At 41.7% G+C, this 15,428-nt stretch overlaps 1 protein-coding gene across 1 annotated transcript in view; it reads right to left on the minus strand.

Annotated features, from left to right (window-relative positions):
• ELP3 (elongator acetyltransferase complex subunit 3) overlaps positions 1-15,428 on the minus strand; it is a 221,960-nt gene that overhangs the window by 142,966 nt on the left and 63,566 nt on the right. The window contains exon 8 of the mRNA XM_030198697.1: positions 11,191-11,352. Within this exon, the coding sequence (XP_030054557.1) occupies positions 11,191-11,352 (162 nt within the window). The remainder of the gene's footprint in view (positions 1-11,190; positions 11,353-15,428) is intronic.

Below are 15,428 nucleotides of genomic sequence, written 5' to 3' on the forward strand. Positions count from 1 at the left end.
TCCATTCCTACAACACTAGTAACTGATTCCTCACACATTACATTGAATTAGAAGACCAAGAGCACATCAGTTTGTTGTAGAACACTCGCAAATTTGTCTAAAACGAATTAAAATATAGGAAAAGGGAGCAAACACTCCTCTATGAGTAAAAATATGTCAAATGAAAGGGGAAGACCAATTTGATTCCAACTTAAAAATTTAATGACATATAAAATCGATGACCATAAAATAGTAAGTTATTAGGTCCAAACTTGTGCAGTATACCATAAAAATAAGTATGTGCAACATAAAACTAAGCCTGTAGATCCAGACTCAACACAGATCAGTATTTCGGCTATTAGTGAAAGTGCTTCGGGTGTCCTTCCCTTAGAAGCATTTTTCTTTGTTACTGATGGTTCTTTGCAGCACTGACAGAATTGATCTCGAGACAACAGAGGAAGGCTTTAATAGGCTTTATATATCCTTAGATATATAATTTTTGCATAATTATTTTGTCTGGTAACTTTACAAAGAAAAAAGAAGCACAACTAGGCCTTCAGAACTAAGACAACAGGAGTCCTTTATTTCAATCAGACCCGACACGAAAATACAGCCCATGTCAGGTCTGATTGAAATAAAGGACTCCTGTTGTGCTTCTTTTTTTCTTTGTTTTGCTATTTATGTATACTGTTTTTCCCTCTCTGGTTAGTCTGGTAACTTTAGCCATTATAAAATAGTTACATTTTGAAAACTTTTATAGCTGTTCTGTTACAAAATTAATCTACCACACATATTAGTTTGCAACACGCAAACTGGTAAGCCAATAAACAATTCTGGTGGTGTCTTACCCCCGAAACAGTACTTTCACCTAAAACTCATCATACCCAATAACATGTTCGTGGGAGGGAGTCATGTGATGCTATGGAGCTGGGGGGACATTAGAGAACTCAGCTCTAGGCCCTCTGTCGCCTAATGGTTAGTGCAACAGACTTTGATCCTGGGGAACTGGGTTCAATTCCCACTGCAGCTTCTTGTGCTCTGGGCAAGTCACTTAACCCTCCATTGCCCCAGGTACAAATTAAGTATCTGTATATAATACGTAAACTGCTTTGATTATAACCACAGAAAGGCAGTATATCGAGTCCCATCTCTTTTTCCTTTCTATATACAGCTTTTAAGGTATCTCACACCCGAACAACTAGTAAGTGCTGGTGGCTGAAGCTTTGGTGCTCTTGGGTCAGCACCAGTATAAGCACAAAGACAGAGAGCGCGGCAAGTTTGGCGAGGCAAAGACGGTGGACACAGCAGGACCACCGTCTCCAGTGACTGCGGTGCCTTGGCATGCACAGATAATTGCCAAGGTGTCTGCAGTGATGAGGCATCGTTGGAGTGGAAATTTAAAAACAATCCTGGAAAGTATGGAGGAACGAATGGACCACCTAAGCAAGGAATTACACTCTGTGGTTCAGTGGATAGATATCTTAAAGTTTGATTAAAGAGCAGGACACAGGTAACCTCAGTTACCAATCAAACCAAGTCTAAAAATGCCCAGCGCAGCTCCCAGCTCACTAGGTAAACTTAGGTTCTACTACCTAGCTCAAAACAAAATTGCCCCTCCTCCAGAGCTATGAGTCACCAGGAGGAGCAATTTTGTTTTGAGCTGGGTAGTAGAACCTAAGTTTACCTTGTGAGCTGGGAACTGCGCTGGGCATTTTCAGACTTGGTTTGATTGGTAACTGAGGTTACCTGTGTCCTGCTCTTAATATCTCTTAATATCTTCCCGATAAACTATTGACTCCTTTATTCTATTTCACCCCCTTTTTATTCTATCCTATTAACACAAAAAAAAACCTGTCCTTTCACTTGCAGAGGGTCTGACCTCTATAAGTTCCTTATCTGTCTCTATCCTATTGCCTATATTGCAACAAAGTACCTGCACTGCTTACTCATGGGGCAAATTAATTGGCTAATCATTTAGTCTCTTCTAATTTTTCTTCTCAACTATTGAAACAAGTTAATTTAGGACACAGTCTGTGTGGAAGCTGCAAAGCCTGTCCAATGTTGCTTCAATGTTCAGTGTGGCAACATCCTACAACTTGTAGACAATACAAATTGCACGCAAGGCCTAATTCTTCTTCAACATTTGTTATTTATGTAATTACTAGTAAAAAAAAAAGGCCCATTTCTGAGAGTAATGAAACGGGTGCTAGCAAGGTATTTGTTTTTTGCAATGAATGTTTAGAAAGTCTCTCACTCCTTTCCTTCCCTCTCTCTCTTTGTTGGATTTCTCCCTCCCTGTATGTGTCTCTGATGGGTTGGGGTTTTTTTTTTCGCCTGCTCTTCCTGTTTCTTTCCGGAATTTTATTGTGTTTGTACCTCCCTTCTTGAATCAGTATTTTCTTTTTTTTTTTTTTTTAGATATGTTCCCCAGACCTGTGGCTCCGGGTTTTCTTTTTCTCCCTAGCTAATTTCCCGTCCAGCTGTGATCTGTCTGTCCGTGTTCTGCGTCATTGTAGCCTACCGATCTGGGTGTGGTAGCAAGGAATGGCGCCTCGTACCGATTGATGGAACTGTTAATTGCATTCCGGAACCGGCGCGTTGCAATTCTGAAGTGCAAGCAATCATGCGTCGAGATGCGGGCCCGGAGGGGAGGAGCACGCGGGAAAGATGGCAGAATATGGAGGAGAGGGAGGGGGAAAAGGGTTTCCGTTAGTGAGGAGAGAGCATGCGCGCCTCCGCACAGTCACTGGTGGTCTCCCGTGCCGCGACCCTTTTGGACCCCCCCCCCCCATTCCCGCAGAAAACCCTCCCCCGGCACCTTGGGAGTTCCATTGCAGCCTGCTGCAGGCTGTTTGTGTGTGAAGTCGGAGTTTTGTTTTATTTTTTTTCATTACCCGCCCTCGACGTCATGACGTTTTGACACGAGGGCGGGGCATGTGAGCGATGCTATTTGTACATTGGCATTGTTCCGCCCTCGACGTCATCACGTTGTGACATGAGGGCGGGTCAGACAGTCTGTGGGAAACCGGATATCTATGCCACTTCAAGTTCCCGGCTGGAGGCTTCATTAGAACGTTGGAGGTGCCTTTTATATATAGAGATCTGTCCCTGCTTGAAGATCTATGTGGGATGGACTATTAGACAATGTCTTAATGAACACTGCACTAGATTATTTATTTGTTGCATTTGTATCCCACCTTATCCCACCTCTTTGCAGGCTCAAAGTGGCTTACAATACATCATGAGTAGTGGAAGAATGTTAGTAAATAAACATTTAGTATTGCAGGGTTTTGGTCAACATGATGATAATAAAACAAAGTAATAGTATACAAGCAGATATTAAGAGACAATTCTGAATATAGATGGGCGAGTTGTGCATATTCACTTTGACAGTCCCATTAGTGACTCATTGTTTGGAGTTTAACCACACATTTGCTCAAATGAAATGGTTTATAATGGAGCAACAAAGAAGCGTGATCAACAGGGCACTTTCAAAAAGCTAAGGAGATGTGATGTAGAAAAATATATTTTAATAATAAATGAAATAGGACTCGACACAGCACTGTTTCAGCAACAATGCCTGCCTCAGGAGTCTGTGAGTAATGGTCACTTGAATATAAAACTGGAGGAGAGAGGGGAGGAAGTGACGTCATCGCTCAGGGATGGCAGCCTGATTTCAGGGCTCTGCTGAGGAGAGAGTAAATAAGTGCTGTAACCCTGGAAAAATGCGGCGATTTTGCGAGTACAGAGGCTCCTGTAGTGTATACAAGTATGGCAGTGAGGAAAAGACTCTCCAAGTTTAAGTACCTGCCGGATGGATCCAGATCCTCGAAGAGTGTTGGGCCACGAGCTAGCTTGAGAGGTTCCAAGATGGCTGCTGGAGATTCTGAGTCAGACCCTGATATCAAGGAACCAACAGAGGAAGAGGCTGACTGTGGTAAGACAGCGTTTATTCGCTGGTTTAAAGACTTAAAAGCTGAAATGGTGGCCACAAGAACTAGTATTCAAAATGCAGTTACAGAGCTGCATGAGGAGCTGAAGGAGATTGGAAACCGTGTGGCAGAGACAGAGGAGAGGGTGGAAAATATGGCAGAGGAGGTGCGGGACCTGCAGAAAGATTTTAAAGCAGAACAGCAGCTGAGAAGAGACTTAGAATTGCAGCTGGAGGATTTGGAAAACAGATCCCCACGAAGATGCAATTTGCGATTTAAAGGGATTACGGAGAAGGCAGAGTTTAAGGATGTGGTGAAAGTAATTCAGGACCTGTTCAATTTTATTATGAACCCGGGAAATACAGGAGGAGAAGAGCAAAACTTCAAACGCATTAAAATTGATCGGGCCCATAGGAGCCTTGGTCCCCAAAGGGGAGGACAACCTAGAGACACTGTGGTTTGTTTTCATGAGTTTGGAGTAAAAGAGGCAATTTGGAGAAAAGCCCGGGGACTGGGTGAGATTGCCTGGAAGAATTGTAAGCCCCAGCTTTATCCCCTGGGCATGCAAGTTACAGTGGGTAATAAGACACAGAGATTCCCGTCTACTGAAGGGGCTTGGAAGTCGTTGAAGGAGTTGGGGTGCACCGATTTGCCAATTACAGCGGAACAGACAGACAAGCAACGAACACCAAGTCCTAAGAACAGTAAAGAGGGATGGAACAAAGTGCGCGGAGCGAAGGGGCGAGGGTCCCCGAGTGTGGATGGCCGCAGATTGAACCCAGTGGAGTGGACTGACCATGATGCCTGGAACAGCATTGGATCTCACAGGATGATAGTACTATCTATTGACTGAATGTTGATAATTGTGGAAGGGAAGAGACAGGATGTTTGGTTACTATAGGAGGTATATAAGTAGGGGGGCAGCGAATGAGGAGGGATATAAGAGGGGCAGCTCTCTGGCGATGGCTCAATTCCTCAGGGACTGATCTGGCAGAGAGGGAACAACAGAGCCAGATGCAGGGGGGGAGAGGAGGGGGGGAAGGGGGGGGGCAAGACTCCGGGTGGGAACTTGGAATGTCAATGGTCTGAATAACCCTGGGAAAAGGAGCATTGTATTTAAAGAATTAAACCGGTTAAAATGGGATGTGATTATGTTACAGGAAACCCATATAAGGAAACAAGATGAACACTTGCTTAGAAGTAAACAATTGGGAGACTGCTTTCTGTTGGCGGACCCTAAGGGGGGGGGAATGGGGGGGGGGAGTTGCCATCTTTGTTAAAGCACATCTTCGATTTGTTCAGGAAGCTATTTTCAAAGGGAAAGAGGGAAGATGTTTAGCGGTGCAAGGGAAGATAGGAGAGCAACACATTACTCTGGTTAATATATATGCCCCTAATAATGGACAGGGTGCCTTTTTTGAATCCATCAGGCAAGAACTCAGTGCATTTGGGAAAGGTCAGATAATATTAGGGGGGGATTTTAACTTCACAGCCTCAAATTTAGACCACTCTTTGGGACGTGCTGAGGGAACTAAGCACTATAGGGGGAAGTTTATTAAGCTTATGGCAGAATTAGACCTGGTGGACATTTGGAGATTACAACATCCCAGACAGAGGACTTACACATTTTATTCCCATGCACAAAACACATATACTAAGATAGATGCACTATGGTGCAGCCGGTCACTGTGGGGGGCTATAAAAGAAGCTGAGATTGAAAGCATACATGCTTCTGATCATGCGCCTTTATGGGTAATAGTGGAAAAATTGGGAAAGGAGTGTGGAGGCCGAATGATACTTTGATTGCGGAGGAAAAAGAATGTCAGGATGTGCGTAATATAATAAAAGACTATCTTCAAATCAATGATAATGGGGAGGTGACGGAAGGGATTCTATGGGATGCCCTTAAGGCAGTAGTTAGGGGGCATCTTATTCAAAGGGGTGCGCAAAAAAAAAGGGACCGGGAAGCACATGAGCTGCATACACGAAAGACACTGGCACAATTAGAGGTTAAACACTATGCTACTGGGGACCCGCAGACCTTTAAAAAATTAGTAGAATGTAGAACAGAATTGCAAAAAATACAATTGAGAAAGATGGAATATACCAGAAAATTGATGAAGCAAAAGTTTTTTGAATTTAGCAATAAAGCGGGTACTATGTTAGCAAGAAGCGTGAGACAAAGGCAGGTGAAAAATACGATTACAAAAATTAAAGGTGCTCGAGATGAACTATTGCACCATGATAAGGACATAAGTAGACAATTTGTTCATTTTTACAGGAAACTATACTCTAAAGGGGAGGTGGTGTCCCAAGGAAGGATGCGAGAATATTTACAAGAGCTAGATATACCACAAATTACAGGAATGCAAAAGGCTGAGCTCGAGGCTGAAATTACAACGCAAGAGGTTCTCAGGGTCATTAAAGGGTTAAAACCGGGAAAGGCCCCTGGCCTCAATGGATATACAGGGCAATATTACAAGATATTTGGGAAGGAACTGGCACCAATATTAGTTAGGGTGGGCAATGCAAATTTGGGGGGGCCAAGGAGTTCCTCCCAGTATGAGGGAAGTTGGGATATCGGTCATTTTAAAACCAGGGAGAGATCCAGCAGTGTGTGGATCATATAGACCGATATCTCTGCTGAATATAGATGTAAAAATTTTAGCCAAAGTTATGGCAGATCGTTTGGGGAAAGTGATGCCTCATATAATTCACGAGGACCAATCAGGATTCATAGCACACAGACATGTGGCAGACAATATTCGCTGCACTCTGAATATTACATGGGGGGCACAGAAGAGGGGAGATTCACTGACACTTTTGGCGGTGGATGCGGAGAAAGCATTTGACAGGGTAGAGTGGGAATACCTGTGGGAAGTGATGAGGGCTATGGGAATGGGGGGGGCGCATTTCTAGAATGGGTAAAAGGTATGTATACAGTCCCAGTGGCGCGTATAAAAGTGAATGGAGGGTACTCAGAATATTTCCCAATAGCAAAAGGAACGAGACAAGGTTGCTCATTATCTCCCCTGTTGTTTGCTATTTCCATTGAACCTCTGGCTTTGAGAATACGGACTCTCAGAGACATTAGAGGAGTTAAATTGGGAGGTCATGAGCACAAAATTACCTTGTTTGCAGACAACATTCTTTTTTATGTATCCCAACCATTACTGACACTGCCTATTATAATAAGGGAATTGGACCTATACTGTAAAGTGGCGGGGTTTTTAGTGAATTATGATAAATCTGAGATGATGGGAATTACTAGCACAGTGGTAGAGCTGGAACAGCTGAAACAGGCATTTCCTTTTAAAATGACAGGCCATAGTTTTAGATATTTGGGAATTATAATACCAAAAGATCTAGATAACCTCTTCTTGTTAAATTATTTGCCTTTGCTCAGGGATGTGAGACAGGATTTGATTAAATGGAAGAATAATTGGTTGTCATGGTGGGGGAGAATAGCAGTAGTAAAAATGAACATTTTACCCAGACAGCTTTTTCTATTTCAGACACTGCCAATATTAGTACCCAGAAGGGAAATTTTAAAACTACAGTCAGATATAGGGACCTTTGTGTGGGCGGGCGGGCGGGCAGGCCGGCTAGACTGTCGAAAAAAATCCTATGGGGGAAGGTAGAGGAGGGGGGGAGAGGGTTGCCAAATGTGCAGTGGTACTATTGGGCGGACCAATTAAAACTGATAGAGGAATGGAGTAAAGTAGACTTATCTCCAATTTCTAGGCTAGAGCAAATTTTTGTTAAGAGAAGGAAAGCTGGATAGTCTGCTGTGGGCATCAATCCCAGAGCAGACATATAAGGGACTTACGCTGAATCCTTTTGTATCTCATCTCTTCATGGTGTGGGGGAGGTTGAAAAGGAAGTTAAGAGAGACAGGGAATAGATCTATGTATACATGGCTTACACAGGAACCCGGGTTTCCGGGGGGAAGGGACAATAAGGTATTTCAAAACTGGTTTCAAAAAGGGCTCATACAGTTTCATGAGTGCCTAGATGAGGGTAGAATATACGGACATTTGAAGAATTACAGGAAACACATGGGTTAGTAGAGTTCGATTTATATGCATACATGCAGGTCAAACACTTTATTAGTACAGAGAAATGGGCCAGGGAGGACTTCAAAGGTCACGAGGGATTTGAAAAAGTATGGGGGCATATGGATAAATGGGGGAAAGGAATTTCATGGCTATATGGACACCTCAGGGGGCAGAGTTTCATGAAAATGACCTATATGGAGGCATGGGAAAAGGACTTGAATCAGGATGTTTCAGAGGCAGAATGGAGGAGGGTATGCTTGGAAGTCAAGAAAGCCTCGGTGTGTGTGCTCATTAAAGAAAATGCGTATAAAGTGCTGAGCAGATGGTATTATACACCTGACAGAATTAAAAGACTGTTTCCTGCAGCATCTGATAGCTGTTGGAGATGTAGAAGGGAGACGGGAACTTTTTTTCATGTTTGGTGGGAGTACAGTTTGATTCAACCTTATTGGAAAGATATAACGGATAAGTTGTCTAAAGTTCTAGAAAGTGCTTTTCCATGCAATCCTAAATGGTGTCTCCTGGGGTGGGGGAACCAGAGGGGAAAGAGATGGCAACAGAGATTCAAGAGAATGGGGTTAGCCGCCGCAAAAACCACTATTGCAATGCACTGGAAAAAGTCAGCTGGGCCAACTATATATAAATTGGGCTGAGAAATTTAAAACCATTATAGAGTTGGAAAAATTGACTGATAAACGTAAGGGGAGATATAATTCAGAGGCTCCTGAATGGATTCATCTAACAGATATTGAGGGGGTTTGGGCTATTGGAGGAATAAGTGGTTGAGAGGCTCATGGAGGGGGAGGGTGAGAGGGGGGGCAGGGAAAGGTGGGAGGAATAGGGGGGATAAGAGGGTTATAAGAATAACTTTAAAATAAAAATTAAATTGTTGTAATGTCATATGCTGGAGCCAATGGCTCGTTGTTATGTTTGAGATATTATTTCAATAAAATTCAAAGTAAAAAAAAAAAACAAAACTGGAGGAGAATGCATGAAAGTACATACCTAATCAAATCTTTATTTGGCACTTACCGACTGTACTTCTTTATAAAGTCATCTATCCTGCATGGTATTACTAGGGTGTCAAGATAGAAGACCTCCAAGGTGTTCTCCCAGATTCTATACAGCGTGCCTAGAGATCCAAGCCGAAATCCAAGCGTATTCTATCACAACACACGTAACTTAATTGGCTTAACAAGCTAATCAGCGTTGGTAACAGCTCTTAAGCAATAATAAGCACTGACAATAATTAGAATTTACGGACACAACTTGCTAAGTGCATTCTGTAATGCAGTGTGTGTAACTTCTAATATGCGCAAGCAAAGAGGGGCATAGTTATGGGCAGGGAAAATGGGCATTTCGTGAGAGTTCCAAAATTTACTCACGTAGTTACAGAATATGGCCCAGTGCTCCTAAATCTATGCATTGGAATTTATGCCATGTTTTGCTGGTGTAAATGGAGGCGCCTAGTTTAGGCACTGAAATATCAACTAAGCGTGTTAGCGCTGCTTATACAATATGCTTAGTCAGCACTGATTTCTGCGTCATATATTGAATCTCCTCCTTTATGGGTAATAACAATGTATTAAACCAGATTCAATATTTTATGGGTAACCAATGAAGTTGAATCAATAAAGGAGAAACATGATCATACTTCTTTGCATCTGAGTTCTGGAGGGTTTGTAAACAGCAAAGTTGATATTGAGAGATATCAGCAAGATCAACATTACAATAGTCTAGTCTTTAGATAATAAATGCATGAATCAAAGTGTGCAAAGATGCAAAGTCCAGAAACCTACTACTACAGCAAAGATGATGGAGCCAGTAAAAAAACCCTTCTTCACTACCTGTGCAACTTGACAATCAAAACAGAGTTTGGAGTCTATATTAAATGCTAGCCAGCCAAAGCAGTGAAATATGTAGAATAAAACCAGTGAACTTAGCCTGGAAAGCTCTTCTCAGCTACATTTGAGAATGGGAGATGAGCTTGAGTATGGGGAGGAACTAAGCCTGGGGGTATACAGTTCAGGATGGGTGGAAAGAATATGGGGAAAAATCAGGGTGTGGGGAGAGCGCTAAGAAGTCAATGCTGAGGGTGATAGGGAAAGCTGGAATGACTGAGGCTGTGGGAGGGATAGAGGACAAGAGAACTTGTAGGGGTGGGGGAGGTTTCCTTCTGATACACACTTACTGTAGTCCTAGTGGACCACTATACAAAATGTTCAAAAATTCTGCAATTTTTTGCGTTTTTCTGTTTTATGATTAGATAGCACTGAAAAAAAAAATGATCGTTGTCAAAATAACAAAACAGTGTTCAGACCTTTACAGAATTTTGAACCTTTTTGTGCGGAATTCTCCTACGAACCAAAGTCAAACTCAGCAGACGCAAGTTATGGCAACAGCGGTTAGCGTATCTGGATTTAAAAAAGGTGTAGACAAATTCATGGAGGAAAAGTCCATAGTTTGCTATTGAGACAGACATGGGAAGCAACTACTTGCCCTGGGATTTGTAGTACGGAATGCTGCCGCAGTTTGGGTTTCTGCCAGGTACTTGCGACCTGGCTTGGCCACTGTTTGGAAAACAGAATACTGGGCTGGATGGACCATTGGTCTGACCCAGTATAGCTATTCTTATGTTCTAACTCTACAAAACTGTAGGAAAAAAGTAAGCCTTAGTAAGATATGAAAAATAAAGAAAAAAAAGATATTTGGGTTTCTTAAGAAGATACAAAGGAGAACACTACACATTATTTAATGTTGTGATATCTAGCAAACCCTGAAAAAGCAGAGAAGTTAAGCTAAAGAAAATAGAATGAGGAGAAGTTATTTATCAGGGGAACCAAATTGTTAAACACTTTACTACAGGAATTGGTAGAAACAAACCCTGATTGCACTGAAAGTAGCAAGGGGCATTCTCAAGACAATACACTGTGCTATATTTACCTAGAAATGGCTTTGAATTCCCAGAGGCTCTAGGAATGATCTATTTTCTTCTCAAAATACTATCAAATGTATCTCTTCAGGGATGTAAAAGCTTAAAAAGCAAACTGGAGGACCTTCTATATTTGTTGGCACACCAATGAGCTTGTGTACAAAACCACACCTTTCAAAATAAAATGAAAAAAAGATATATACGCTTGAAGAAAGCATACATGCATGGGTTTGTTTTCCTGAGTTACAAAGAGAAATTTTTTTTTCAGATATTTCAATGTCCATCTCACCTGTTGGTATCTCTGGCCACATCTTCATAAACACTCTGCACTCCAATCTCCAACCGCGTGCAGCCATACGACAACATATCGCTCAGGTGTCGTTTCAGGCAGTAATCTGGCCTAGTCTCAATGGTGATACCAATACACTTTGTATTACTGCGCTCTGAGTACCTGTTAAAAAACATAAAAAAGTACCATCAAAATTAAAAATTTACTACTTGCTATGTGGCACATGGTTTGGCTCTACTGATTTATGTACCATATTTAGTATAATTTTACAGGCTGAATACAACTCAAGCTAACTTCTGTGAACAAAAACGGAACACTATATAGTGCTGACTGCTGCACAAGAAAGCATTTGCTGAAACTGCTAAGCACGGTCTACAGCTCTTCTGATACATACAGCTACTACAGCAGGGCTGTGGAGTCAGTAAATCAAACCTTCAACTCCAGCTCAGACACCAATTTTTCTACTATCTGAGTCCTACTATGCACAGTAAATTTAAAAGAAATTTAATTACAGAAAGAGAATTTGTTTTAATATACAAAATTAGGACTAATAGACCATAAAATATATTTATTTGAAACCTGAACAAAGAACCTGAACAAAAAAAGTGGTTAAGTATAAAATGATAAATTTACCATATATTATGATGTTGTAAATTTTTATTTTGAAGCTAGAGTCAGAGTTGGTACATTTTTACCGACTCCAACTTCAAAGCCCTGACTACATGGAGGCATATTTTCAAAGCACTTTGGGAGGCTAAGTTCCATAGGTTTCTATGGAACTTTGGGAGGCTAAGTGCTTTGAAAATATGCCTCATGGTCACCCTCTTTTTCTCCTGTTCTACAAAAAAAAAAAAAATAAAAAATAGACAACAAATTCAGGGTAGAAAGTTGAAGAGACTGTCTAAAGTGCATGCAACATGACCTGTGATTTAAGTTAAAGGAAGACGGGAAACAGTCATCATCTGTGCGGATTTACTCAATACAGAACCAAGACTGGAGTCAAGAACTAGGGGACTAAAATCAGTATCATATGCTACTTATTTAAGAGGGCCTTTGGCTTCAATAAATCCTCCTCAAGAAAACTCCATCTGGAATTCTGCACAACTGAATACTGAAGAATTTGAGCAGAATTTCCCTAAGGCAGAAGGTGCAGGATTTACTTTGTGCCTTGCAGAATTTGCTCAAGGCAGGGAGTGAAAGTCCTGGTTCAAACTCAGCAGTTGTTACAGCCTTTCTACAACAGTGTGACTCTTTCAGTGTGCAATCACATGGTGCAAGAACTCCTGGGCTGCTCTCGAAAGCCTTGAGAACACAGTTCAGGATTTTAAGGGCCATGCTGATCACATGCTGCAACATTCACAGGGTGAAGGAAAGCCACAGCAGCAGCTGACACTGCCAGGAGAGACTGAGTTTAGGGAGAGAAGATGAGAAAGGTACTGGGAGAACAATGGGCTAAGGAAAAATGGGAGAGGATGTTATGGATAACGAGAACATGTAAGGAAGGGGAGGTAAGCTGGAGGAGACAAGGGGTATGGGAAGAATGTGTGTAGGGGTGGGGAAGAGCTGAGGACAACAAAGGGTAAAGGATGTGTGGAAGGGGAGATGATGGGTAGCAGATAAGTGTGTACAGAAGATGAACTAAAGACAACTAAGGATATGGGGACAGGTGAAAAAGAGATAAGATAGGAGAGACAATGGAAGGTGATGTATGCGGCTGGGGGCAACAGAAAGTATGGGGATGTGTGAGAAGAGATAAGCTAGGTTAGATAGACAACTTGAAATTGCCTCCGTCAGAATCAACCATCCTACCCTACAAGACCACCTAAACCTTATCCTGTTCTACAGACCACCAGGCAATTGGCAAGAATGCCAAACACACTTTATAGATTTCATATCGAATACATGTGTCTCATCCCAAAACCTTCCTATATCATTAATTCAAGATAATCTCATACGAAAAAGATAAATGGTATTTTCTTCTCTGCAGGTCTAACATTATGGTACCAAAACCTTCACTTATAGCTTGCTTGATTTTTCAGTGGAGGTTTAAGATTTGGCTTTTCATATATGCCTTTTATCAATCAGAATGAATTAGGTTTTATTTACTTGAATTTTTATGCACAATTTATTGCTACTATTAAATTGTAAGGTTGAAATTTTATTGTTATTAATAATGTTAAACAATTTTAAAGCTTTAAATCAAGGATTATTATTTTGAACATTATGGAGTTAAATTTAGAAATGGCCTTACACATATGTGGCTGTTATGACTAATAGGCTACCATTTCAGAAAGGGAAAATGCTTCATGCAAGTGATTAGTGAAGTTGGCTAAGAACCTGGGTAACTGGGTTTGATTCCCACAGCAGCTCCTTGTGACTCTGGGCAAGTCGCTTAGGGCCCGTTTCACAAAGTGGTGGTAAGCCCAACGCGGGCTTACTGCTCACTAAAAAGGAAGTACCGCCGGGTTACCGCAGCAGCCTGGTGGTACTTCCCACCCCCAGCGTGCTGTCATTTCCAGCGCTACAAAAATATATTTATTTTTGTAGTGCTGGTGTGTACCCAGTGGTAATCAGGTAGTGCCATGCGCTGCTCGGTTACTGCTGGTTTAGTGCAGGAGTCCTTACTGCTACCTCAATGGGTGGTGGTAAGGGCTCCCCCCCCCCCCCCCCCCCGAAATGGACGTGTGGCAAGTGCTTTACTTGCCACACAGCAATTTCCCGTACAAAAGCAAGACCTACCTTTTACCCACTGCGGTAAAAAGGGGACTCTGAGCAAGTCAAAAACATGCGCCGTCACCAGCACAGGCCCCCTTTTGCTGCAGCTTGGTAACCCTCCATTGCTCCAGGTACAATAGTTAGATTGTGAGCCCACTAGGGACAGAGAAAGTACCCTGCATAAAATAAATGTAAACCACTTTGATTGTACCACAGAAAGGTGGTATATCGTTTATTTATTTACTATACCGTTACTTCTCGCATAGCAAATCAGAACGGTTTACATCTTTTAAAAATACACATAGCATACAATGATATTCTAATGTATAAAAGAAATCCATTTTATGATAGGACAGCTCTAACAAATACTTCCATACCAAACAGGACAAAACAATTAATTGTATCAATCATACACATCACATCAGTCAATACTATTTCCTTTGGTAATATATGTTCCCTGTTCAATAGCTATATTTTCTTTCCTTTCTGAGTGGTTATCTAGATAGACAGCACTAAATTTCAAAAGCTTTTTCAAAAAAATCCCTTACCCTTACATGTGTATATTTATGTCTGCTCTGGAGATGGTATAAATGCACACACATCTGCCGGGTTCTCTACACATAGTTTGAATTTTGCAAAGTTCTTGTGTAAATCCTAACTATGCCCCCAAGAATACCTATTTTATATACATGTAAAAATATATACAGCTATCTGGTTGATCCTGCCAGTATCATATGCTTGTTTCAAAAATTAAGCCATGGACATGTTAAGTATACATAGTTGGAACAGTGAAACAGCGAATGGCTCATTAAATCAGTTATGGTTCCTTTGATCATTCCATCTGTTACTTAGATAACTGTTGTAATTGTAGAGCTAATATATGCTGAAAACTTCTGGCTTCCCAGGATATATGGATTTAGCAGACCAAAACCAATTTGGGCTCACCCGGCCACTCTAGATAACCTTGAGAAGATTGCACGTCCTCATGATGTTTGCCCTATTAATAGGATTCCTCCTTATGCTGGTTTTTTTGGTAGAACTGGCAAACAGCACGCCTGGGGTCTTGGGAGGATGGAGTTGGATCCTAAATCTCAATGACACTGCAAAGAACAGAAAGACCAAGCATATTTTCACACAGAGTCCCTTTCCAAACAATAACAAGATGCGACTATACGGACCAATGATTATGTCAGAGCTCTGCAAGTCTCCTTCATAGATGCCAACCTTCATTGAACTACCAAGGCTGCCATGGTTCTGACACTGTGAGCCTAGTCATGACCCTTTACGGTCAGGCCTACTTGAGCATACCATAAGTGGAGGAAATTCAGTCTGCTAGTCAGTTGGAAACTGTTCACCTGACGACTGTGGTCCCAGGTTTATCTGGATCAAAAACAAAAAGATGGGTGGATTCGGGGAACAATATTAATCACACAGGCTCAGGGGACTATATTGCTCCCTAATTCCCTCATAACTTGGATTGGTCTCCTTATGGATAATTCCTGAAGGAGAGGGAACGAGACCTG

Source organism: Microcaecilia unicolor, chromosome 3, assembly GCF_901765095.1.
Source record: "Microcaecilia unicolor chromosome 3, aMicUni1.1, whole genome shotgun sequence".
In the NCBI taxonomy this organism is placed as follows: domain Eukaryota; kingdom Metazoa; phylum Chordata; class Amphibia; order Gymnophiona; family Siphonopidae; genus Microcaecilia; species Microcaecilia unicolor.